Genomic DNA, 24,420 nt, shown 5'->3' on the forward strand with positions numbered 1-24,420 from the left:
AAAGAGGCCACAGAGTAAACAATAGATCCTCCTGTTTGTAATCTGTTGGCACTCGTCCCGCCCCCTCCCTCTGCCCTCCGAGGCTGCAGATGGGCATCGATCAGGCTGCACTTATGGTAATGGTAAGGCTGAATTTTTGGCACATGTCCTCCCAGGCTGCATTTATGGCACATGTGAGGCTGCATTTATGGCACATGTGAGGCTGCGTTGGTTGCAATGATGAGGCTGCGTTGGTTGCAATGGTGAGGATGCATTCATGGCAATGGTGAGGCTGCATTCATGGCAATGGTGAGGCTGCATTCATGGCAATGGTGAGGCTGCATTCATGGCAATGGTAAGTCTGTGCGTGTTATACGCTGATAAATACGGTATATCCAAATAACACGCCCAAGCTCATCCTTAGTCCCTTGGATTTGTTGGGGCCACAAAAGAAATATATACAGTATATCCATCTAACACGCCTGAGCTCATCTCTTTAACACACACAGCCACAAAGGCAAGAGCATTCTTGTTGGGCAGTGTTTTGGAGACGTTATTGCCCTGCTTAACTTAGTATCGTCCACAAATACAGAGATTGCACTGCTAACCCCATCCTCCAGGTCATTTATGAACAAATTAAACAGGATTTATCCCAGCAAATAAACCCTGGGGGACCCCACTACCCACCCCTGACCATTCCGAGTATTTCACCATTTATCACCACCCTCTGAACTCGCCCTTGTAGCCAGTTTTCAATCCATGTACTCACCCTATGGTCAATGCCAACTGACCTTTAATTTGTACAGTAAACGTATATGGGGAACTGTGTCAAATGCTTTTGCAAAATCCAGATACACAACGTCTACGGGCCTTCCCTTATTTAGATGGCAACTCACCTCCTCATAGAAGGTTAATGGATTGGTTTGGCAAGAACGATTCTTCATGAATCCATGCCGATTACTGCTAATGATACCATTCTCATTACTAAAATCTTGTATATAGTCCCTTATCCTCCCCTCCAAGACCTTACATACTATTGATGTTAGGCTAACTGGTCTGTAATTCCCAGGGATGTATTTTGGGCCCTTTTTAAATATTGGTGCTACATTGGCTTTTCTCCAATCAGCTGGTACCATTCCAGTTAGTAGACTGTCAATAAAAATTAGGAACAATGGTCTGGCAATTACTTGACTGAGTTCCCCAAGTACCCTCGGGTGCAAGCCATCTGGTCCCAGTGATTTATTAATGTTAAGTTTCCCAAGTCTAATTTTAATTCTGTCCTCTGTTAACCATGGCGGTGCTTCCTGTGATCATGATGATAGACACTGCAGTTTTGGTTAATGACTCCCCCCCCCCCCCCCCCCGATTCCCTTGTGAAGCTGTTTTTTGTTGCTCCAGCTCAGTGCTGAAAACAGAAACATTTTGCAAGCTGCTGAAAGGAGGGAAAACTTAAGCCAGCCATAGATAGAATCTTGACCGGTTCAACAGGAACCGGCCAAGATTCAAACCATGTATGGTCAGGCTGAATCTAGATTTAAGCAGGCTCAATCGATCAACTTGGGTACAACTAGCCTGTCGGATTTTATATGCGATTATTGCTAGCGGCTGTTATAGCCACTAGCAATAATCATTGTGTTCTCCTGGCGGAGATGGCTTCCCTCATCGGAAGAACACAATGGCTCCACGGGGGGAATCTTCTATCAAAACTGATTGTGTTGATGGGGCAATCAAGTGATTTTTTTTCCGGTTTGACCATTGTGAGAGTGTCTGCTATCTGTAGCCTCTATGGCCCACACTTCTCGCTTTTTTTTCCTGAATGGAAGGCAATGCTGGACAAACAGCCATCTCTGAGAGGTAAACCTGACTTTTATATTTTGCTGTACCTACAAAGTCACATTGTGAGAAATTAGTTTTATAAGCGGAAGTCTTTTCACAGAAGAAAGTTGAGAAAATGAACAAGGTAGCAAGGTGGGAAGGTGAATTGTTGGGAACGTTGTCACAGTATGAAATTTTAATAGTGTGGCTCTAGAGTTAAGTACAACTTGGTGCACAAGATATGCTAATCATCGTTTATCCAAAAATAATTATTTTGATCCATGGAACCGATTATTATTTTTTCAACAACAAAAGACACCGAAGGGACAGCCAGATAATTGTAAATTCACTCATCCAATGGCCATACCCTAAAGCATGTATTGCACAAATATTCCAAGCAAATGTTATAACAGAGTAAGACACAGAAAATCTGTCATGAGGTCTCCTCAATACAGCAGCCTGGCACTTGGATCTATTTAACCCTACCTATTATTCATTTGTCACACAATTGCTTTCTGTTGCCAAATGTGCTGTGCTCAGTTGTCAGTACATCTTAGCTCTAAATCTAAATAATGCAGACTTGCTTTTGGCTTTAGCTAGTTAGACCTAATTTAACTTTCAGTTTATGTTGAGGAAAGCTAAACAATCTGTGCAATCGGATATTTGACATTGTGCATTACCTTATATTTACAATCTTCCCCAGCTGATAAAATGAGGTCATTGATAGGATTCCAGTCAACCTTTAAAATTACTCCATCATGGGCTTTCCACTGCAACACAGAAAGGAAAATGCTAACAGAAAACTGCAGGTAAAATGTGAAACCAACAGTGTGAAGGTCCAAGGAAGAACATTGTTAATTTAAAGCAGACATTGCAGTAAAATGCGAGGTCTGTTTGGATTGCCAGGCCCCACTCCTCCTTTATAAATTACCTGGTATTAGTAGATGCAAAATGAACCTTAAAATTATTTCCCCTGAGAAAGTACCTGGTAAAAGCAGAGAAGGTTACAGCTTGTGTGAAGGCATTCCAGTCCATTGCAAAAGCACCTTCTCACAAAATGTCAACTGTTCTGTATTACCCTGGATCTAGCTGGAAGGAGTGCGATATCATCCTCCCCTAGGTGCCAGAGGGAAAAGATGAGGGCGAGGTACGTACAAAACACCAACTATCTTTAGGGGTACATTTTACAGCTACTAATAGTAGGTTATTTGTGAAAGGAAGGAGGCTCAGACAGTGTAAGTAGACCTTGCATTTTAGGCTAACCAAAGATGAAGGTGACCAGGTTCTAACTTTGGCTGGTTCAGCAGGGACTGGCTGAGATTCGAACCATGTATGAGCAGGCTGACTACATCAAAACTGATCAATCACCTTGTGTACAACCAGCATGTCTACTTTTGGTTACTGCCATCGGCTACAACCCACTAGCAGAAACCATTGTATATCAACACTGACTGTGTTGATGGGGGAATTGAGCGACTTTCTTTCCTTCCACTGGTGGTGGAAGGAAAGAAAATCGTATTAACTATGGCCTGCCTTACTTCAAGGATCACTTTAACTGCTTTATGTAAAATAATTAGCAGAGTATAACAGTTTATTTATGACAATCATAATATAATTTCAGTAAAAAATCTACCCCAATGATCCCTGCCAGCAAATTGTGAGATACCTAAGGGAACCTGCACAATTGTGGGAGCATTTACATCTCTTAAACTGCATATGTACAGGGTTTATCAGGACATCCTAAAAATCTGAACTACAGGACCCCTTTCTATTTTATTATCAAAGGACAACAAAAGAAAGGAATATATGCTAGAGGTAACATTTGCGCACGGCTCGAATTTACCTGGATATCTAAAAAAAACTAAAGCGTGTTAAAAAAAATTATGTATTCTTCACAGCAGACCTACACCATACACATTTGGGAAAACCTGGAACAGTTACACTCAATGTACCATTTATAGGATTCTCCATTCTGAATGTTTTACATTGATGGAAGCACATAGTGGAAATTTTCAGAGATGTGCATCTCAACATGGGAATGTAAATAATTATCAGATTTACTTATTTTTTTAGTGTATTACACTTTTAAAGTAAATCAAAAACACAAAAAACAATATCATATTTATGAACTCCATATACAAAATATGCAGACTATTGCATATTGACTATTTATTTGTTTTACATTTACTTTATTTATAGTGTTACCAATATCCGGCTATCTGTGCAGTGCTGGGGCATTTGAGATGGCTGGAAATAGGAACAAAATGTAAGATATGCCCATCCTCCATTATATGGTACCAGTGGTTACTGGAGACCACCATCATGCTAGGCAAGACGTGTGATTTTTTCAATCAATTCAAATATTTTGCTGTCATCTTGTCCCGGAAGTATTAATATGGTTACATTTCCTATAGTTTAGGTAAGTAATGGCAAACCTTGACACCCCAGATGTTTTGGAACTACATTTACCATAATGCTCATGCACTTTGCAGTGTACTTGAGTATCATGGGAAATGTATTTCCAAAACATCTGGGAGGTGCCAAGGTTTGCCATCACTGGTTTAGGTTCGATTATCCTCCTGTAAGGGATTTAAGAAACTGATGTAAGAAACTGAGGTACCTGTAAAACCTTGGAACTTGGCTGCAGTGGCTTAATGATAAGCTGTTTTCCAAGTGGGTAGAGAACTTTCTCAGAATCTGGGCCCCAGGCAATGGAGTATATTGGTAAACCTATAAAAGAGTAATACAATTCAGAAAATGTATACTATGCATATAATTACAATCTATGCAATTATAAAAATGGACCATCTTTGCAAATTTTGGTACTACTGATGTAATAAAAAAAAAAAGATTAAAAAAACCTGCTATAGATATAAAGTGTAGGCATTCATACCCGAGGCAGAAGCCAATATTCTGCTTTTGTGGCAAAATCCCAGCTATTCTGGCAGGAAAAGTCTTATCCTGCATCCTGCACATTGACCAGCAATGCAGTCTATAATAGTATAAAATAGGTGGGGGGTCTTGTCATGATAACAACATGGCACTATCCATATCAAATAGAAACTTCCAGTGTACCCCCAAAACAGATAGTGGAAAATGGAATGCCAAAGCACAAATCAAAAAGAAATCATCCATTACATCACCTACCTGCCTATCTTCTTTTAGGAGTGTTTAGATGCATGTTTTCTATACCAGAGTGTAGCTGACGATACGTGTTTTAATGTGTTGCTGATTTTAATGTGGAAATAAAAAAAAGAATGTAATGTTTTGGATGATTTCTTCTTGATTTGTGTTTTGGCACATTACAAATTCCCTTTTCCCACTATTCCTTTTTGGAGATACATGGAAAGATGCCATTTTTTACATAGTTAGGCCAACAGAAACTTGTTGGAGGCTGGAAATAACAAGCTCAGAAACTACTTGGAAGTGTTGGTGCTCTTGCTATCAGAACAATCTGACAACTGACAGTAAAATGTCAGGGTATTAGAGGCTACAGCAGTCAGCTTTAGGCTCCCTAATACTAGCAGCTAATAAACTTGTTTATGAGCTATTGGTGTTATTCTGCCAAAGATCCTAAACTCAACTCCATAAACGCCTATGTATCCATGTACATATAGGCTTTTAGGATCGTTTAGGAGCAGCTGCAATTAGGGGAGGTTCATCCTCCCCTAACCTCCCTCTCCTGAACGTGGAAGAATCGTGTTCAGGACAGGAACATTTTGACCACCGGCTGCAAAACCGCAGTAAAATTGCACCGCGAATTTGCCACATTTTACGTTCTACCCCCGCCAACGCTCAAAGTAGCTCAAGTGTACATGAAGCATTAGTGTTGAGTTTAGGAGCCAGGGCAAAAAAACGCCAAAAGCTCCTAAACTCAATTCCATAGAGCCCTACGTGTCCATGTACACATAGGCTTTTATCGGAGTTTAGGTGCTTCTGCAGTTAGGAGAGCTTCAATCTTCCTCAACCTCCCTCTCCTAAAAGTGGAAGAATCGCGCTCAGGATAGGAAAGTTTTGAACGCCGGCCGCAGAACACAGCAAAACTGATTTTACTGCAATTTTGCATTTTTTCACAACTGGTAGTCAAAGTAGGCTATGTGTACATGAAGCCTTATATTGTTCCAGTCACCTAGAAATTAGGGGAGTTTCTAATGGGAACACAGTTTCATGCAATAAAACAGACCTTTGAAAAAAAATAAAAATAAAAAAGACCGACAAATTTGTGTTTTCTATTCTATTTTGAAAACAATATTTTTTTATGCCCAATTTAACACAAGTGTCTACATGTATGTCCACTACTATGTATGTGAAATTGGACCACTTACCATTCTGCGCCAATGTAGATCTCAGCATTCCACTTCGTGACCAAATCTTTACATGTCCATCTTCACCAACTGTAGAAAATGTATACAACTTTTGGTTATGAACTTTTTTTTTTTAAATCTTTATATAAATAAAGCATCCAACAAAACAGTGAAATACAAAAGTAGTAGTGTCTCACAAAAAGTAAAGCAAAACAAAACAAAAAGAAGATGTTAGGGCATGTATAGAGAAAATAGAATACCAAAAATGTGAAATTAATGACATATACCGAACATACATGCTAGTAAACGAGGTCTCGTTAAATGTGAAGAGGCCCAACGCGTGTTGCTAGTAATCTTGAGTATGGAGAATTTCCTAAAAACAAGCCAAAAGTCGCGTAGGCCAAAGGATTAAAAACATGACCTCTAAGACTAAGGCCGCATACACACGATCAGTCCATCCGATGAGAACGGTCCGAAGGACCGTTGTCATCGTTTAACCGGTGAACATGACTGATGGTCCGTTGCGCCTACACACCATCGGTTAAAAAAACTATTGTGTCAGAACGTGACGTAAAACACAACGACGTGCTGAAAAAAACTAAGTTCAATGCTTCCAAGCATGCGTCGACTTGATTCTGAGAATGCGTGGGTTTTTAACCGATGCTTTTGCATACTAACGATCGGTTTAGACCTATCGGTTAGGCGTCCATCGGTTAATTTTTAAAGCAAGTTCTAATTTTTTTTGACTGAAGGATAACTGACCGATGGGGCCCACACACGATCGGTTTGGACCGATGAAAACGGTCCTTCAGTCCGTTTTCATTGGTTTTGACCGATCGTGTGTAAGCGGCCTAAGGCACACAAAAGCGCAGCACAGTGCAACATCAAACCAAAACAGATTTCCTTACAGCAAAAGTTAACTATCTTTACTAGAACTTTTGGATAAAATGAGAATCAACTTTTTTTGCTTAGAATAAAGATCACAATTCTTATTACAATTTACTGTTTAGTTTTTTTAATTAATTGAAGTATATTTTTACCTAAAAAATTGATTTTGAAAGACCGCTACGCAAATACAGTTTGGGGGTTCTAATTAATTTTCTAGCAAAAAATACAGATTTTAACTTGACAAGTGTCAAAAAAAGGTTTAGCCTTTAGGTGGTTAAACTGACCTCATTTACAGATGGAAGTTCATTCATTTGATCTAAAAGAACCGAGAGATACATTTTTTTCTCTTTAATGCTGCTGATAAACATTTGCCAGCTGAGTTTCTTTTGACAGCTCTGCTCTACACGTGTTTAACATGTTTTAGGGATTTGCTGTATTAAGATCGTGAGGGGGTTGAATAGCAATAATGATTTTTTAACGATTAATCGTGCATGTCTACATCATACACAGTTTCCATAGAAGACCTCCAAATATCACCTCTGCCTAGCAGCACTAGAATCTAGAATCGTTGTTTTGAATCCCAATCGACGACACTACCGGCATGGAATTGGCATGTTCTCCCCGTGTGTTTGTCCCATTATTTATCTTTATACTCTCCCTCTTAGGGTGACATTTATGCTTTGAAAGTCAGTTGGCTATAGACACAAGTTTCTTGGAGCTGTAATGTATACCTTCAGTCTTTTATGCTGGCCACCAAGTCTCAACACATAAAAACATGCTGTAGAGCAGGGATATGCAATTAGCGGACCTCCAGCTGTTGCAGAACTACGATTCCCATGAGGCATAGCAAGACTCTGACAGCCACAAGCATGACACCCAGAGTCAGAGGCATGATGGGACTTGTAGTTTTGCAACAGCTGGAGGTCCGCTAATTGCATATCCCTGCTGTAGAGGAACAGCTAACTGCACTGTGGACAACAATTGCAGCTCATTAAAGCGGAGTTCCGGCCACAATTTCACTTTTTAAATATAAATACCCCTGTAATACACAAGCTTAATGTATTCTAGTAAAGTTAGTCTGTAAACCAAGGTCTGTTTTGTTAGTTTGTTACAGCATTTAGACACTTTATAAAATAGAAATTGACTGGGGCCATCTTAAGTGTGGGCATCATGAAGCCAGACTGTATGACTTCCTGGATTTCAGCCTAGCAGATCTCGCACATGCTCAGTGCTGCACAAGCAGTGTAATAGGTTTCAGATCAGGTTTCAGCACCTGTACTGTCCAAGTCACATGATTCTTCGAGACTGGGGAGTGCACAGACTCCTGGAAAGTTACACCCACTACATTCCCAGGAGTCTGTGCGTGTAGATTAGGAAGCTTAAGCACCTAGGTGCAGGAAGAGGGAAGATTAACTATTCTGCCTAGCAACAACACTTTGAAGGCATTAAAAAAAAAAAAAAAAAATTCTTAAAGGACTAATGACATTTTTTTAAAACTACTGATGTAATGTTATATTTATGGGTGGAACTCCACTTTAAGGGAAGAAGAAAAAATGGTCCAAAGCTTTCTAACCTGTCCAGTCCTTCTTTCCCCAGAAAGGCCTTGTTTGCAAGCAGACATTAGCTTGTTGTCCACAGAATTGCAATCTAAGGTTTAATGCTGCGTACACACGATCGGAAATTCCGACAAGAAAACTGTGGGTTTTATTTTTCCGACAGAATTTTGGCTCAAACTTGTCTTGCATACACACGGTCACACCAAATTCCGACCATCAAGAACACGATAACATACAACATTACGACGAGCCGAGAAAAATTAAGTTCAATGCTTCCCAGCATGCGTCGACTTGATTCCGAGCATGCGTGTTTTTTTGCGCGTCAGAATTGCATACAGAACTTTTCCCATCGGAAAATTTGAGAACCAGCTCTCCAAAATTTGCCGTCGGATATTCCGACAGAAAAAGTCTGATGGGGCCTACACACTGTTGGAATTCCCGACCAAAAGTTCACATCAAACTTTTCTTGTCGGAAATTCCGACCGTGTGTACGCGGCATACGGGAACTTTAAACCCCTGCAGAGCCTTTTAATCTCTTGCTTATTCCTGATAAACTCTCTAGGGGCTTCTGTATCAGAAGGAATAGTGATAAACATTTCAAAGAATATAGGTATTGTCAAACTTATTTAGGACCTGGTACAGAAAATTTTCAGAACAGAAGTGTGCCGCCAGAAGGAGAAAATAAAAATGGGTACAAATTAAATGTAAAGCAATTTTAGACAATGTTCCTTGGGAAATGTTAGCAAATCAGTAAAAAAATAGAGTACATGTTTGCATTGCAAGCCTGCATGTGAATGTCCCTTCCACTGGCAACCCTTTATTTTTAAAGTAAATTGTTAGACAGGATCAACTTGGTTGTTTTGCAGGCTGGCTGGTAAATGTGCTGGGAAATATTTTGTTTGTGATGTCCATTGCCCTTCCATGTGCACTTTACTGCAAAGGATAGTTATAGGTTGGGGTTATTGCCATTTTATTGTTTTTGTTGTTGTTTTCAATGTTGGTTGAATCGGGTGCAGGGATACACTGGGTGCCTTTGCTGCCATTGTGCTCTTGCTGGCCATCACCTAAGTCCCTGTACCTTAAGTTGAGGTGGGCTTTCTCCAGGCACACCTGCCCTCGATCTAGCTACTGCTATATGTGCTCCTATTTAGGAGGCACTGAAAAGGATAGTTAGACCTGCCGTAACACAGAGGAGCATTGACGTGGATACTGCAACTTACGCATATATTTATAAATGTGTGCAAAACAAAACAAAACTCTTTGGCCCAAATTCACAAAGGACTTACAAAGGCGTATCTCCACGTACGCCGTCGTAAGTCCGAATGTGCACCGTCGTATCTACGCGCCCGATTATTAGAATCATTTGCGCTTGAATTCGGCCAAAATACGAGCGGCGCAAGTCTCCTACGCCGTCGTATCTTTGGGTGCATATTTACGCTGGCCACTAGGGGCGCTTTCGTATATTTCCGCGTGGAATATGCAAATGAGCTAGATACGCCGATTCACGAACGTACTTGCGCCCGGCGTATTTAAATATGCTGTTTCTGTAAGGCGTAGGACCATTTGCGTAAGTCGTACGTGAATGGGGATGGGCGTAGGTTACGTTCACGTCGACTAAGCATTTACCTGGCGTAACTTAGGGAGAAAATTTGACGTGATACTGAGCATGCGCCGTTCGTTAGGCGCATCATTTACGTGGGGTCACGATTCATTTCCATACAACACGCCCCCTACCAGCCTATTTTGAATTACGCGGGCTTACGCCGGCCCATTTACGCTACGCCGGCCCATTTACGCTACGGCGTAGCGTATATGAGATATACGCTACGCCCGCCTAAACTTAAGCCATTCTTTGTGAATCTGGGCCTTCGTTTTTAATGCAAAAACTGTTAGGGTCAATTTGGATGTTTTGCAGACTGGCTGGTAAGTGTGCTGGAAAATATTTTGTTGGTTTGCGATGTGCGTTGCCCTTCCATGTGCACCCTTCAAAGGCTAGTTAGAAGTTGGGGTGGTTGCACTTCCACTGTCATATGAAAGCATCAAATTAACTTTGCTAAACTAGAACACTGATAGAGAAATTACTATTGTGGTCCATTAGGGCTTACTAAAAGGGAGCTGACATTTCTAGACAGCAGGCAAATTTGCCATGCCTGCGAGTTCACTGCTGTAATAAGTACAAGAAAGCATTCATGAAAAAGTCTTTCCACCTGCAACCCAAACACCTTCCGAGAAGTAAAATTGCTCCCAACTATGGCCTGTGTTGGTTTGTGCAGAAGTGATAAAAACATAAAACTGCAGTTATTTTTTGTGAGGCGATGCTCTAGTTTAAAGGATGGTCTACACAAATTCTACTTACTTCTGTTTGGCTTGGAAAATCATAATTTCAGAGATCAGCAAGTTTACAGAAAGAACTTAAGCTGGCCATAGATAGATGGGTAGAATTTTGAATTAAAATTCTTAGGAAAACAATAGTCTAAGAAAGTTTAGTCCGCTTCTCTAATCATTAGTGGGTCGAATTGATGTTCCATTGTGTCCGCAATGACAAGAAAATTTGAAGAAGCATGACGAAAGATTTTTCGTGAATGAAAACATTTATAAACAGTTTATGTTGTTTTCATTCAGTAAAGTTTATTCATTCTAAAATTCAAATGTTAAAAACAAAATCTTTATAAAAACTGAGAATTTTTGTACGCATTTTCCTAAGACTTTTCGTTCTAAATTCTAATAATCTATAGCCAGTTTAAATCTCAGTGATTTTTTAGATAAATCTGTTATGTAAATTAAAGCTTTAACATTCTGGTAAAATGTTTACTAAAGTAAACTAAAGCTTTTTAAATAAAATCAGTGCAAAAAGGAAAATTTGCACTGCTTTCCAGTAGCTGAATAACGACTGAACATTTTTAAATTGATTTCTAGCGCTATCTGACTATCTAGGCCATTCGCATTCATATTTGATCATTTAGAATTGTTCTTGTAAGTGAAGGTACAGTCATAAAAACCACAAACCTCAAAAGGTCTGCTATAAAACTATTCAAATTAGTGCTAATTGGTGGGTAACGCATTAGGAGTAGGTAAGAGGTAGCAGTGGTCCAACAGAGTATCACAGTTAACAAATATTCTGTTGTAGAGAGTGCAAGGTAAAAGAGAGGTTAGAGATGATAGATGATATAAAAATGTGTGCGGGCAATGAGAGATGTGATATATAAAAAAAATACGGTACATTCTATAAAATACTACTAAATAGGCAAGCAAGTTTGCTTTTAGTGAACATAAATGATTAAAAGAAGGTTTAAAAAACATTGTAGTCACAGATAACAGACGTGCCACAAACTTCATATTTAGTCTGTGCTTTGTTTCAGTAAGGATATGAGTCATGAGCTTCATACAGCCTGAGAAAAGCTGTGGGTGGCGAAATAGTCTGAGTCTCGTTTACTAAAATATTAACCGCTATCACCTCTTAATAAAAGCATGTTATTCGTGTACCGTGTGTGTAATGCTATATATATATATATATATATATATATATATATATATATATATATATATATATATATATATATATATATATATATATATATATATATATATATATATATATATATAACTACCCCCGTAGGAGCTGCTGGTTAGTTTTGGGCCTTGCACGTTACCTCGTTGTCTAGGGGTTAAGAGTCATCAAAAAGTTCAATGTCCACAAGTTATAGTTCCTTTTCGCTTGCTTTTATTTTCAAACAACTTGTAGAAGTAGAGGGGTTAAGGATTAGGAGAAGGTTCAGGCGTACAAAACAGATCACTGGGGAATTGCTAAACTCCAAAGTCGCACTCGCCACTTTCTCTTAAGTGGGTATTGCTCAGCCGGATATGCCCCTCTCGCCTGGCCTAGCAGCTGGGATGATGCACGGACAAGAATAATCTCAGTCTCTGCCACAGACTGGTTGCAAGTTCAGATGAGGGATTCCGGAATCCTCTCCCACAGGATTTTATACCCAGAGATCCAGCCTTACAGTTCTAGAGCCTTTAAAGTGGTTGTAAAGGAAATGTTTTTTTTTTCCTTTAAAATAACAAACATGTTATACTTGCCTCCACTGTGCAGTTCGTTTTGCACAGAGTGGCCCCGATCCACGTCTTCTGGGGTCCCTCGGCGGCTGTCTCTGGTCCTCCCCGCAAATACTGACCACAGTCATGCGAGAGCTCGCATGGTGACGAGTCCTTGCGGGCGCGCTCCCGTGATACAGCGAGCGGCCATAGCAGCTCACTGTATCACTCGGCCCCGCCCCTCGGCGGGCAGCGTCACTGGATGTGATTGACAGCAGTGCCAGCCAATGGCTGCGCTGCTCTCAATCTATCAGCTCTAGCCAATAACGGCCAGGCTGAGCGGCGAAGAGGATCTCAGGACCACACAGGACTTTCGACGGGTCAGGTTAGTAAAACGGGGGCTCGGGGGGGGGGGGGGTCGGCAACATCAGATGTTTTTTTCCTCTTAATGCATAGATTGCATTAAGGTGAAAAAAGATTTTCATTTACAACTCCTTTAAGCCAACCCAGCACACTGTAAGGTATTGTAGGCTACGGTGCATCCTTCAATAGGTTACCAGGCCTCTCCCAAAGTACCAGCTTTCCACTCGGTCCTTTCTGGGATAGGTCCTCCTCTGGCTTACTCCATTGAGTGGCTTCTTCCCGCAGGACAGACAGCACAGGATCACCTCCATGACGTAGGCCCCAGTCAGGGTAACTGGAAAAGAAAACCCCCCCCAAGGTGGGCCACGGTAACAACTCAGATAAAAAAAAAAGTGATATATAATATAAAAAATATTTTTTTTTTAATCTGAGTCATTACCGTTAAATTCCCACCTTGGGGGGTTTTTCCTTTAACATTTAATTTAGGGATGTTGGTAACACATACAGGTCTCTTTTTGATGTTATTCTACAGTCAGGGTAACTGGGCCTACTAGGCTGAAATGCAGCCTCGGGCCAGCATGGTCCCGAGGTTAAAAAAAATAAATAAATCACACGACACATACCTCGCACCAGGAGGGCCACGAGGCGAAGAGCCCCGAAAAAATAGGATTTTTGGTACTCATCGTAAAATCCTTTTCTCTGACGTCCATGGACGGACACAGCTCCTTAAGTCTTGACAAGTGGGTTATGTTCCCTGTTTACAGGAGAGGACTAGGCAGAAACATGTTAGATCATTAAATACATGTTACAATAATAGGCGTTGAAAAAGAGGTGGTCGAGTAGACCACCAGGTCCCTTTTGTGGACCAGACACAAAAAAAAGAGTCAGATCTCCGAAACGGAGCCGTAGCAGGCTGGTACACCCGCAAGTGAGTACCGCGCCTAAAGTATGAAAAGGCAACCTCCGTAAGATGCGCCAGCCGAGGACAGAAGGATGAAAGAACAATGTTCTTATCCCGGCAAAAGTTCAAAACCACCTTCGGAAGAAGGGAAAGTCGCGGGCGCACCACCATCTAATCCTATGGAGGGTCAAGCATGGCGGCTTGCAGGACAAGACCGCCAACCAAGAAACCCCTCTAACAGAGGTAAAGGCCACCAAAGGGGCCACCTTCTGAGATAGTTGTCAAGAGAATCTCTATGACGTTTCTAAAGGGAAGGTTCCTGAAGAACCGAGAGCACCAGAGTCAAAACTCATGGGGGAAGAGATGGGCCCAGAGGGGAAAGTGTAGGACTAAACCCCTGCACAAAAAGGTACCCACCACGGAACGGGCCGCAAAAAAAGGCCACTGAAAAACACAGCCAAGGCTGAAATCTGCCCCCAAACAGTGCTTTAAGCAATTTTTAGATCCACTCCAGGCTGTAAAAAACAGCAGGACCCTGGACACCGAGCATGTCCGTGGACGACACTCCATCTCTTCGTATCAAGAGATGTAAGCCTGCCAGATGCGACGGTAGGTTCCCCGGAAGAAGACCACAGTGCCCTCAGCATGGTTGAGATGACCGAATCGGACAGACCCCGGTCTCTTAAAGTCTGGCTTCCAATATCCCTGTTGAGAAAGTCAGTGACTGTACAATAGGAGGAAGTATGTGGCCTAGGGACAGAAGGAACTCCCACCCTGGCAACCGTTAGGATACCTCCGCCACAAGGCACCCGATATCGGCAAACCAAGGACCCCAAGGCCAATCTGGAGCGATTAGAATCATCGGGATTCCCCAGCCTCCACTCTGTGGAGCAGTCGGGGAGGCCACTACAAAGAAGGAAAAAACATAATGTCGTTGATACAGACCCCACGGGGCCACCAACGTGACTGGCGCGTCTGTACAGGATCACCATACCTGGCCGCAAGTTTTGACACCCTTGCGGCTGAGACGAGCGGCTAGGAGATCCATGCCCTGTAAGTCTCACTTCCTGCAAAGGAGTTGACTCCAAGTACCAAGACCAGTCGTCCTGGTCCAGCATCAGGCGACTCCAGTAGCCCGCCTGCTGGTATACCTGATGGTAGACCCAAGCCACGGCCGTGGCGTTGTCAGGCTGAATCTAGACCGGACGACCTAGCAACCTCCTTGACCACGAGAAGAGGCATAGCCTGATTGCCCAAAGTACTAGGACAAATAATGGTAGACAGGGTCTACAGCACCTGGTATTCCCAGGTGGAAATAGGGGGGGGGGGGTGGTCACCTATACATGACCCCCGGGAGGGTCCACCTCCGGAGAAGAGGCCCACTTCTTGAAAGGGCTCTCCTAAAAGGGGCGGTGAGGGACTACAAAAAAACCCTCAGCGGCTTTTCTCATTCCGCATTCAGGAATTAATAAAAGAGGGCACAGGAGGAAAAACCTACACAGAGCGGTCTGGTTTGTGTGAACCCAAAAAAAGACAGAGCCCTCAGCGGAAACCCTGCTGCACTATCCAGCTAAAGAGCAGCAGCAGTGAGAAGCGCACCCAAAAATGCCTTATCCTGCAGACCCAGGTACCTGGTCCATGGCTCCATGACAGAGTATTCCCCTAGGGCTAACAGGGGGAGGAGGCACTCTTTTAACCCCCGCCCGACCGCAGTCCCCATCCTGGCACCAAAAGGTCCAGGACCAACAATAAAAAGCACCCATGGGAAACTCAGGCACTTAACATCTGCTGACAGCATGTTGGGGAAGAGTCAGGTACAGACTCCAAAGTTTAGTAATACATACACATGTTGTATATGTATACACAAAAAAACGGAAGCTCCCAGGCCCTATTCAGGGCATCTCACCCCTTGCTGCACTGACCAGGGTATCCAGGGGACTCACCTCAGGAGGGCACTGCCCAGCGCTGTCATCCGTCCGCAGCACACGGTGTGTGGGGAGGAAAGAACCTGTGAGGTAACTTGTGGAAGCCGAAGGGACCTGTGTGCGCCGTAGGATTCAGCACTAGGGGCCAGGACTATCCAAAGATGGCCGCCAAGCGTTCGGAACACGGCCACAGGAAAATGGTGGACCGCTAATTAGCCTGCGCAATGGCGCGGCTACGACAAAATGGCCGCCAATGGGGTTTTTCAATACAATTGAAAAAACACCAAAAAAATTGCGCCAGTGTCAGCAGGATGGCGGCAAAATGCTGCATTTAAACAGTAAAAGCCCTTTAAGGCTTAAAAAGGCTTAAAAAGATAAAGCCCCTCACAGGAAAGCCCCAGTTACAGCAAACTCTGGCCAGATACACAGTCCCCTCAGGCAGGCCCCCCCCCCCCCGACAGACGCAAATTTTAACAATGCAGCAGAGAGAAAAGAGCAGGGAAGGGAGGAGACCCGAACCCCAGGAATGCCCAGCCGTACCAAGCCACCGAAGCGGGAGGGACTGTACTTAGCCATCCGAGCGAGGACTCGCTGACGCATTCCTGACAGACCTACAACCACAATGGAGGTAGCTGTCGGCCCGGTCCACTGAGAGTGAGGCAACACCACAGCCCAGTCATATGTGGACCTCGGACCAAAGCTCACTGGCCACCCCAGGAGTCATTGGGTATGGCGTGGCAGACCAAGTCTCTTTGCATGGGTGTGCCCACGCTTGCTGGTCGGACTGAGTAGACTACAAGGATCTATATTATCCAGCCTGTCACTCAGCCGACAGTTGAAAGAAGATTTTTCAAGAAAAAGTGAAAATAAATAAAAAAATGTCTCCTCAGGGCGCTGGTCCCAAAGGGAGCCATACGTCCTTTCTTCTTGCTAGGCAGAACGAAACTGAGGCTGTATGCTGCAGTGAGAAGGGTTATGTCTGGAGGGACCGCCCCCTGGGCGGGGCTGTTCAACTCTGTTAATGGAACATGTATTTAATGATCTAACATGTTTCTGCCTAGTCCTCTCCTGTAAACAGGGAACATAACCCACTTGTCAAGACTTAAGAAGCTGTGTCTGTCCATGAACGATAAGAGAAATGGCGTCTGCCCCTTAAGTCTCCTTCCCCAGCATGCCCAGCGGGGAGATCACTCCCACTGGGCTGTTCCCGAGGAAAGACACCCAATACATCATGACCTGCCTTAGTTCCAACAGTGGCCTGTGGTGGTACTGCCACCTACAGGCAAACAAAAGGGAAATCCCTCCAGGCACAGCCATAACCGGAACAGAGGCTGATTTAACCCCAATTAACAAAGTCTGAGCTAAACTACCATCATAGACACCCTCTAAATTTGACATATATGTGTGTGTGTGCTTCATAAAGGGAATAAATATATTAAAATTGCATTTTCAGTTTAATATCCTCCTCCAAAATCCTGAATACCATCTACTTGCGGATTTTCAATAAAGGGAATACGATCATAAAAATGGCTAATGGTGTGCTGTTCCTTTAAATAGTGAACTGATGTGATAATGAACAAAATAAAGTGAACAAACAAGATATCTACCCAAGTGTTCAAACATAAAATGTGTGTGTGTGTGTGTGTGTGTGTGTGTGTGTGTGTGTGTACACAATATGATAGCAACTTAATGATGCAAATAACAGATGTCATAACAAATGCATTATTCAAAATGTCAATATGCAAAATAATTGCAAGAAATATCAGTGTGTAAACAAATTAGGTTGTATTGAAAAGGTCCATAAGAAAATCCATACACTTAATAAAGTGTGTGACAAGTGAAAACGGTATTCAACTCCGTGGCTACCAGTGTTCAAGAAAAATAGCAAAGTGTTCCATACACAAGAAAAGAGTAGCCTCTTACCACATCTGATGGATCCCTATTATAGAGATCAAGGAAGCTCATTGCCAGGGTGATCGCAGGTGTGAAGATTTCAAACAGCATGTCTTGATACACTTGCAGGGATTAGCAGATCTGATGTATCCATAAAGGTTAAAAAATTACAGCATGAATGATATCTCTAGTGGCAGTCTGCCAACTAGATGGATAGTGTTGCAAGTACTCTCCGATCCAATGTGTTTCCACGCAACTGTGTACTGGGAAATGGAGACAGTCTCCAAGGGTTTGAAACCATTGAAAAAGTTGCATGCGTAGTCACACAAAGCGATGGGAGGAGCCTGGTGACGTCACTTCTGGACACGCCTGAGACCAGAAGTTCACAATTTGACACGCTGTTTTTATGCAAGCTGCTGTTTTCGCTGCCTATTTGCATGCTGCTGTCTTTTTTGCCATTTTAGATGTTAAAAACACTTTTAAATAAATATACCATATTTTTAAACTACTACACTATGGAGTAGTTTCTACCTTTATGCTTGGTATCTTGGATCTGGAGGAGTATTGGAGCGAGGATATCACAGGACGCAGACCATACAGGAAAGGAGCCATTGAAAGCTGCAGTTGTTCCCTGTTTAGCTGGAAGATCCACAACAGAGAGGAAGGAGACACAGCTTACCACAAGTGATTATCTTGATGCCTGACTAGACCCATTGGGGTCTACTTTGGAGGTGAGCAGCTAAAAGCACACTGGGTGTGGATTGTTATAAGGAATCTGCAAGTCATTATCACATTCAACCCCGTTTTTGTACATGGACACTTTTTTCTTCTACTCTCCCTCCTTTTTGCACAGCCGAAGAGACTATGAATTATTTATGAAATTATATGCACAGTTTTTGAACTACTGTTTATTGCACAGTTGCACTTTGGCCTTGTATTAGTCTTTATTATCTTGCTGCATTTATTGGTAATTTGAGTGTTTTTATATAGCGCTGCTTCACTTAACTGTTATAATTTATCATTTGGTGTTGGTGACACTTCAGAAGTTCAGCAGCTTTATACATATTGATTTGCACTCTCTCACATATTTTAATCGTTATAAACTTTGAGTAGCGCACAAGCACCCCACCTTTTATAGATCGTTTACAAATCACTTTAATATTCCGGCCAATGGAATGACTGAATTCCCAAACCCTTGACGTGCCTAAACATGTCTAAATATGTTTGCAAAATGCAGCTTTAAGTGTGTTTTTCAAGCTGCTTTTTCCTCCCCTGAAGCAAAGGTGTCCAGGAGAGGAGAAAACGTCCCGTGTGCATGAGGCCCCTAAAGTGACAGATTTGGCAAAAGGACCGATTATGGTAAGGGACATATACTGTACTCCAACATCATTGTAAAAACGATAAAATGGTTAATAAAATCACAGAGCAACATTATTTTACCTGTAACCAGTGCTGTCCCATCAAAATTCCAGCGGGCAGCAAGTACTGCTCCAGAGTGAGCCTCTACACTTTTCTCCACTCTGCCAATCTTAGTAATTAAATGGAATTTTCCTAAAAAGAAGTCAAAAGACAGGGAGCATTAATGCGCAACATCTTCAAAAAATATTTTACATATCTGCAGGTCTTACTAAAATTGTTTTACTGTAATTACGACTTCCCTATAAATAACAGCCAGAGTTCTGGTATTTTGAATAATTATTGTGTCCAATCGCCGGAGAGCTGTGATCTGAGTGGCTGTTGGCCACAGCACTGAATTTTAGAGATGAGGCTTAAAGTGGATGTAAACCCACTCTCATCCTTTCTAAACTACTGCCATAGTGCTGATCTATAAGGATAAAGATGCCTCCTGCATGTATCCTTACCTGTCAAATGTCTCCCCTTTGTCTGTTATGAGACCTGAAAAAATGCAGATTCTGTGGGTGGATCTGTTGTCTGGAGCTCAGTGGGTGGAGTTGTGATGTCAGACTCTCCGCCCACCTCTACACTCCCCTTGACAACATGCATTTTTCCCTATGTATTTCTTACACTGAATTCAGCTATGATCACTAATATCCAATAAAAATCCAGAAAAGTAACCACATGACTTCAGAAAAGGAGTAGGGGTGGGAATTAAAAAGCTAGTGCATGAGATATGTAAATAATCTGTCACTCACAGCAAGGGGGCGGAACGGACCAAGGTTTTTCTCTGTAAGTCTGTTTAATTTCACTGAACAATAAAATAGGATTGTTTAAGAGCTGGATTAACTGTGTGGCAAGACTGGGCACAGATAATAAGAAATCTTATACTGTACATTGTGATATAAAAAAATAAATAAAAACATTTCGGGTTTACATCTACTTTAATGGTGCATATAATCAATCTTATGAAGCATCAAATGGGTGTTTCCAATCACTGCAGAAGAAATAATTTGGAGGAGCATTAGCGTCTATGAAAACTTAGCCCAGACACCATTTTAGAGGAAGTAAAAGAAGAAAAATCCAAATTCAGGGTGGAACGATCTGCCTTCATTTGGTACCACAACTGCTAGCTGGTACAGAACTAAACCCATTGATTTAAAGGTTTCCCAAAAAAGTTACAAGCAAGCATGTTGTGAATGATAACTGTCACAGTTGCTTGGGCTCCCAACCAAACTGTCAAGCCATCAAATAGCTAGTGTCATAAACGATCACATGTTCAGCTTATTTGGCTGTGATGGATAGAACGGTTTAGTTCCAATTTATTGAAAACCTGTGTTTCTTGGCTTACCCCATATGGGGAAACCTCCAAAAATTCAGAGTGGTCACAGAGAGAACCTCAGAAAGCATGCATTCATTGAATGAATGGAGAGACCTCCATGAGTTCAGTATCAGGCCTGAATCTAACAGTAGCTGTAGATAGAAAATCTTCCAAGTGAACAGAAACCATCAGAGCTGAACAGATATGCTGTGGAATGAGTTATAAATGCAAAAGGGACTGTTTCTCAATTTTTTATGTGCCTAGTGACCATTTCTCCGGTAGATAGTAAGTTACCTAGGATAATACTACTATCAAGCTGCATCTGCATCAATGAATGATAGGAAAATAGAAGGGAAAATAGTTTGAAAATCCACTTTCTGGAATCACAGTTTCCTGTGCGTATCCTTCCTGGAATTTACCTGCGGTGCCCTTTACACAACCTCATCTTGTGATTTGTGATATCACAGTTATTGGGTCTGAAACTCAAACCTATGACTCACAGATTGGAATTATTCTCGGACTCTTATGCCATTTCCCGTCTAGGATAGAATAGTCACGCCATAACCAACGACCACAAAATCACCAAGTGAAACATTTACTTAAAGTAAAACATCAGTTTAATGAAGAATATAATTACCCCTGCATATAATTTTCTAGTTATTTATAAAGCAGTGATCTACAAACTACAAACAGAGGAATGGCTTCTGACAAATTTCTGAAAAACTGGCCAAAATTTGGCAAACACGCAGGGGAACAAGTCTGCAAGTCTGTATTACAGGCAATTACTGTACGTTTAGCAGTGTTACAACATGCTACTAACCCTGCAGTTCTCTCTCAAATTCCACTTTAGCAGCTTCATAAAAATGGCAGCCCTGAGTACAGTATAGTAAGAACAACAAGTCGTGGAATCCAGAAGTGCCAAACTAATGGATGAATACAATGACTGTCAAACATGCTTTTATCAATTAATCAAACTGTAAAACATAATAAAAAACGGAGAAAAATGAGGCATATAATTAAAATAAAGAATATGCGACCTGAATCTACTATTAGCTGTAGATAAGTGGTAAAACGTCCTACATGTCAGGATATCACAGCGAGAATACCATTATGAAATGGGAAAACCTGTTCTTGGTGACTGACTGCAGAGATGTCTAGGATTTGACATGAATCTACCACTGCTCATTGGATGTCTGGACAGACTTCCAGAATTTAATATATCTGGCTTGAATCTACCAGTAGCTGTTGATAGAAAAAAAAAATTGAAATGAACAGAAACAGGAAAGCTGAAGATGACATGTCTGCTGTCCTAAAGGACAACAGCAAAAACAGAGGCATGATGGTTGTGGATGTAGTTATCCTATGCAGGCCAAAGTCTTCCACTTTACCCAGTGGAATCATCCCCTCACTGGCCCTGAATGCTGCTGAATCTTGCTCTCTAGGTATGGGGCAGGGAGGTGGGCAATCTATTAGTGACATGGACATTGGTCATTTGTTATTCCTGTTATGTAAAGAAAAAAAGTAAAAAATAATTTAGAGGGGTTAAAAGCAGATTACCCTTAAAGTGGTTGAAAAGGCAGAAGGTTTTTAAGATAAAAAGCCTTCTGTGAGCAGCAGCATCCCCAGCACCCCTAATACTTACCTGTGGTCCCTCTCTGTCCAGTGATGCCCATGAGTGTCTCAGCCGTCTGAGACATACTTCATATTCCCATCGCACAATTTACTGGATCCGCTCTTGGGTTTGGGTGCTCATAGCAACAACCAGCTGGATACTGGTACACGTTACAGTAGAGATATTTGCCAGCACACCATGGAACGACATAAATAGCGTCCAAACGGATGTTTTATTGCATGATCACAACACAAAGAGAGTGCAACGTTTCTGAGCCGCACAGGGCCCCTTCGTCAGGCATGCCTGACGAAGGGGCCCTGCGTGGCTCAGAAACGTTGCACTCTCTTTGTGTTGTGATCATGCAATAAAACATCCGTTTGGACGCTATTTATGTCATTCCATGGTGTGCTGGAAAATATTTCTACTCAGCCGTCTGAGAGTCTCCCTCCTGATTGGCTGAGACAAAGCAGCGGCACAATTGGCTGCCGTTGCTGTCAAAGTCATCTAGCCAAACAGGGGAGAGAGCGAGTGGGGACAGTCTAGGGCTCCGTGTCTGAATGTACACAGGGAGTTGTGACTCGGCTCAGGTGCCCCCATAGCAAGCTGCTTGCTGTGGGGGCACTAAACAGGAGGAGGGGCCAAAATCACAGAAGAGGGACCCAAGGAGGATCCAGGCTGCTCTGTGCAAATCCACAGGTAAGTAAAACATGTTTGTTATTTTTAATGGGAAAAAAAATAGACTTTACAATTACTTTAAAGAAAGCAATGTACTGCTCTGAAGAGTAACTTACTAACAGACATATCAGCATGGATCTCGCATCACTCCCTTAACTGCTTAAGGACTAGCCGCCGCAGTTATACTGCGACAATGTGGCTCAATCTTGCAAATCGCCGTAGGTGTATGTCGGCTCGTATACAGCGAATTGTGGACACGCGCACCCACTGGCCAGCCAATTAGCGGGTGGGGCAGACTCGATGTCCGCCGGCCACCTGCGACTATTCCCCGTAGTGACAGAATGGGGATCTGCCTGTGTAAACAAGACAAAGCTCTGTTCTGACAGGGGAGATTCACACAAATCATGTCTTTTTGCTATGGAGGAAGAGGGATCTGTGTGTTTCCCCAGTCACACAGTCCCCCATACAGTTAGAATACACAGCGAGGGAACACATTTAACCCCTTGATTGCCCCTTCCCTGCCAGTGTCATTAGTACAATACCAGCCCATTTTTTTCGCACCGATTACTGTTAGGCCTCGTACACACGACCGAACATGTCTGCTGAAACTGGTCCGCGGACCAGTTTCAGCAGACATGTTCGGTCGTGTGTACGACCGACCGGACAATTTTCCGGCGGATCGGACAGGTTTCCAGCGGACGAATGTTTCTTAGCATGCTAAAAAACATGTCCGCTGGAAGCCTGTCCGTCGGACATGTTCGGTCGTCTGTACGGCCGAAAGCCCTCGCATGCGTCGAAGTGATTCGACGCATGCGTGGAAGCACTGACCTTCCAGGGTCGCGCACGTTGCCGCGTCGTCCGCGCGGCGACAGCGTGGCCACGTCACCACGTATCCTGTCCGCGCAGATTTCGGTTTGATGGTGTGTACAACCATCAGACCGAAATCTCCAAGCGGACATGTCCGATGAAAACGGTCCGCGGACCGTTTTCATCGGACATGTCCCCTCATGTGTACGAGTCCTAATAGTGTCACTGGTTCCCCAAAAAAGTGTCAAAGCTGTCAGTTAGGTGTCCGATCTACCCGCTGCAATGTCGCAGTCTCGCAAAATCACTGATCGCTGACATTACTAATAATAATAAAAATGGCATAAATCTATCCCCTATTTTGTAGGCGCTATAACTTTTGTGCATACCAATCAATATATGCTTATTACGTTTTTTTTTTACCAAAAATATGTAGAATACATATTGGCCAAACTGATGAAGAAATTCATTTTTCTTTATTTATTATAGCAAAAAAGAAAAAAAATATTGGAATTTTTTTCCAAATGTTCGCGCTTTGTTTATAGCGCAAAAAATGTAAAAAACGCAGGGGTGATCAAATACCACCAAAAGAAAGCTCTATTTGTGGGGGGAAAAAAAAGAACCTCAATTTTGTTTGGGTACAACGTTGCACAACCGCGCAATTGTCAGTTAAAGCGATGCAATGCCATATCGCAAAAAATGGCCTGGCGATTAAGCGGGAAAATCTTCCGGGGCTGAAGTTGTTAAACGAAATCTCTCTAAAACAAAGCTAATAAAATTCTCCCCGCCCCATGACTTTTGCATCAGGGTCAATAATGCAAACATCAATCCCTCCTCTCACCCCAGAGTACTAGGTGTAATCCTAGACTCTGACATGTCCTTTCAGCCTCAAATCCAATCGGTCAAAACCTTGTAGAATTCACCTCCGTAACATCTGATATTCGCCCCTTTTCA

General features: G+C 42.5%; 1 protein-coding gene across 2 annotated transcripts in view; it reads right to left on the reverse strand.

Moving 5' to 3' along the window:
• Positions 1 to 24,420, reverse strand: part of IFT80 (intraflagellar transport 80) — a 225,091-nt gene that overhangs the window by 169,680 nt on the left and 30,991 nt on the right. For both annotated transcript variants that reach the window (XM_040349275.1, XM_040349274.1), the window contains exons 4-7: positions 19,100 to 19,210; positions 6,120 to 6,188; positions 4,415 to 4,524; positions 2,475 to 2,564 (exon numbers count right to left, since the gene is read on the reverse strand). In XM_040349275.1, coding sequence (XP_040205209.1) covers positions 2,475 to 2,564; positions 4,415 to 4,524; positions 6,120 to 6,188; positions 19,100 to 19,210 — 380 coding nt within the window. The remainder of the gene's footprint in view (positions 1 to 2,474; positions 2,565 to 4,414; positions 4,525 to 6,119; positions 6,189 to 19,099; positions 19,211 to 24,420) is intronic.

The sequence above is a fragment of the Rana temporaria genome, chromosome 4 (assembly GCF_905171775.1).
Source record: "Rana temporaria chromosome 4, aRanTem1.1, whole genome shotgun sequence".
Taxonomy (NCBI): Eukaryota; Metazoa; Chordata; class Amphibia; order Anura; family Ranidae; genus Rana; species Rana temporaria.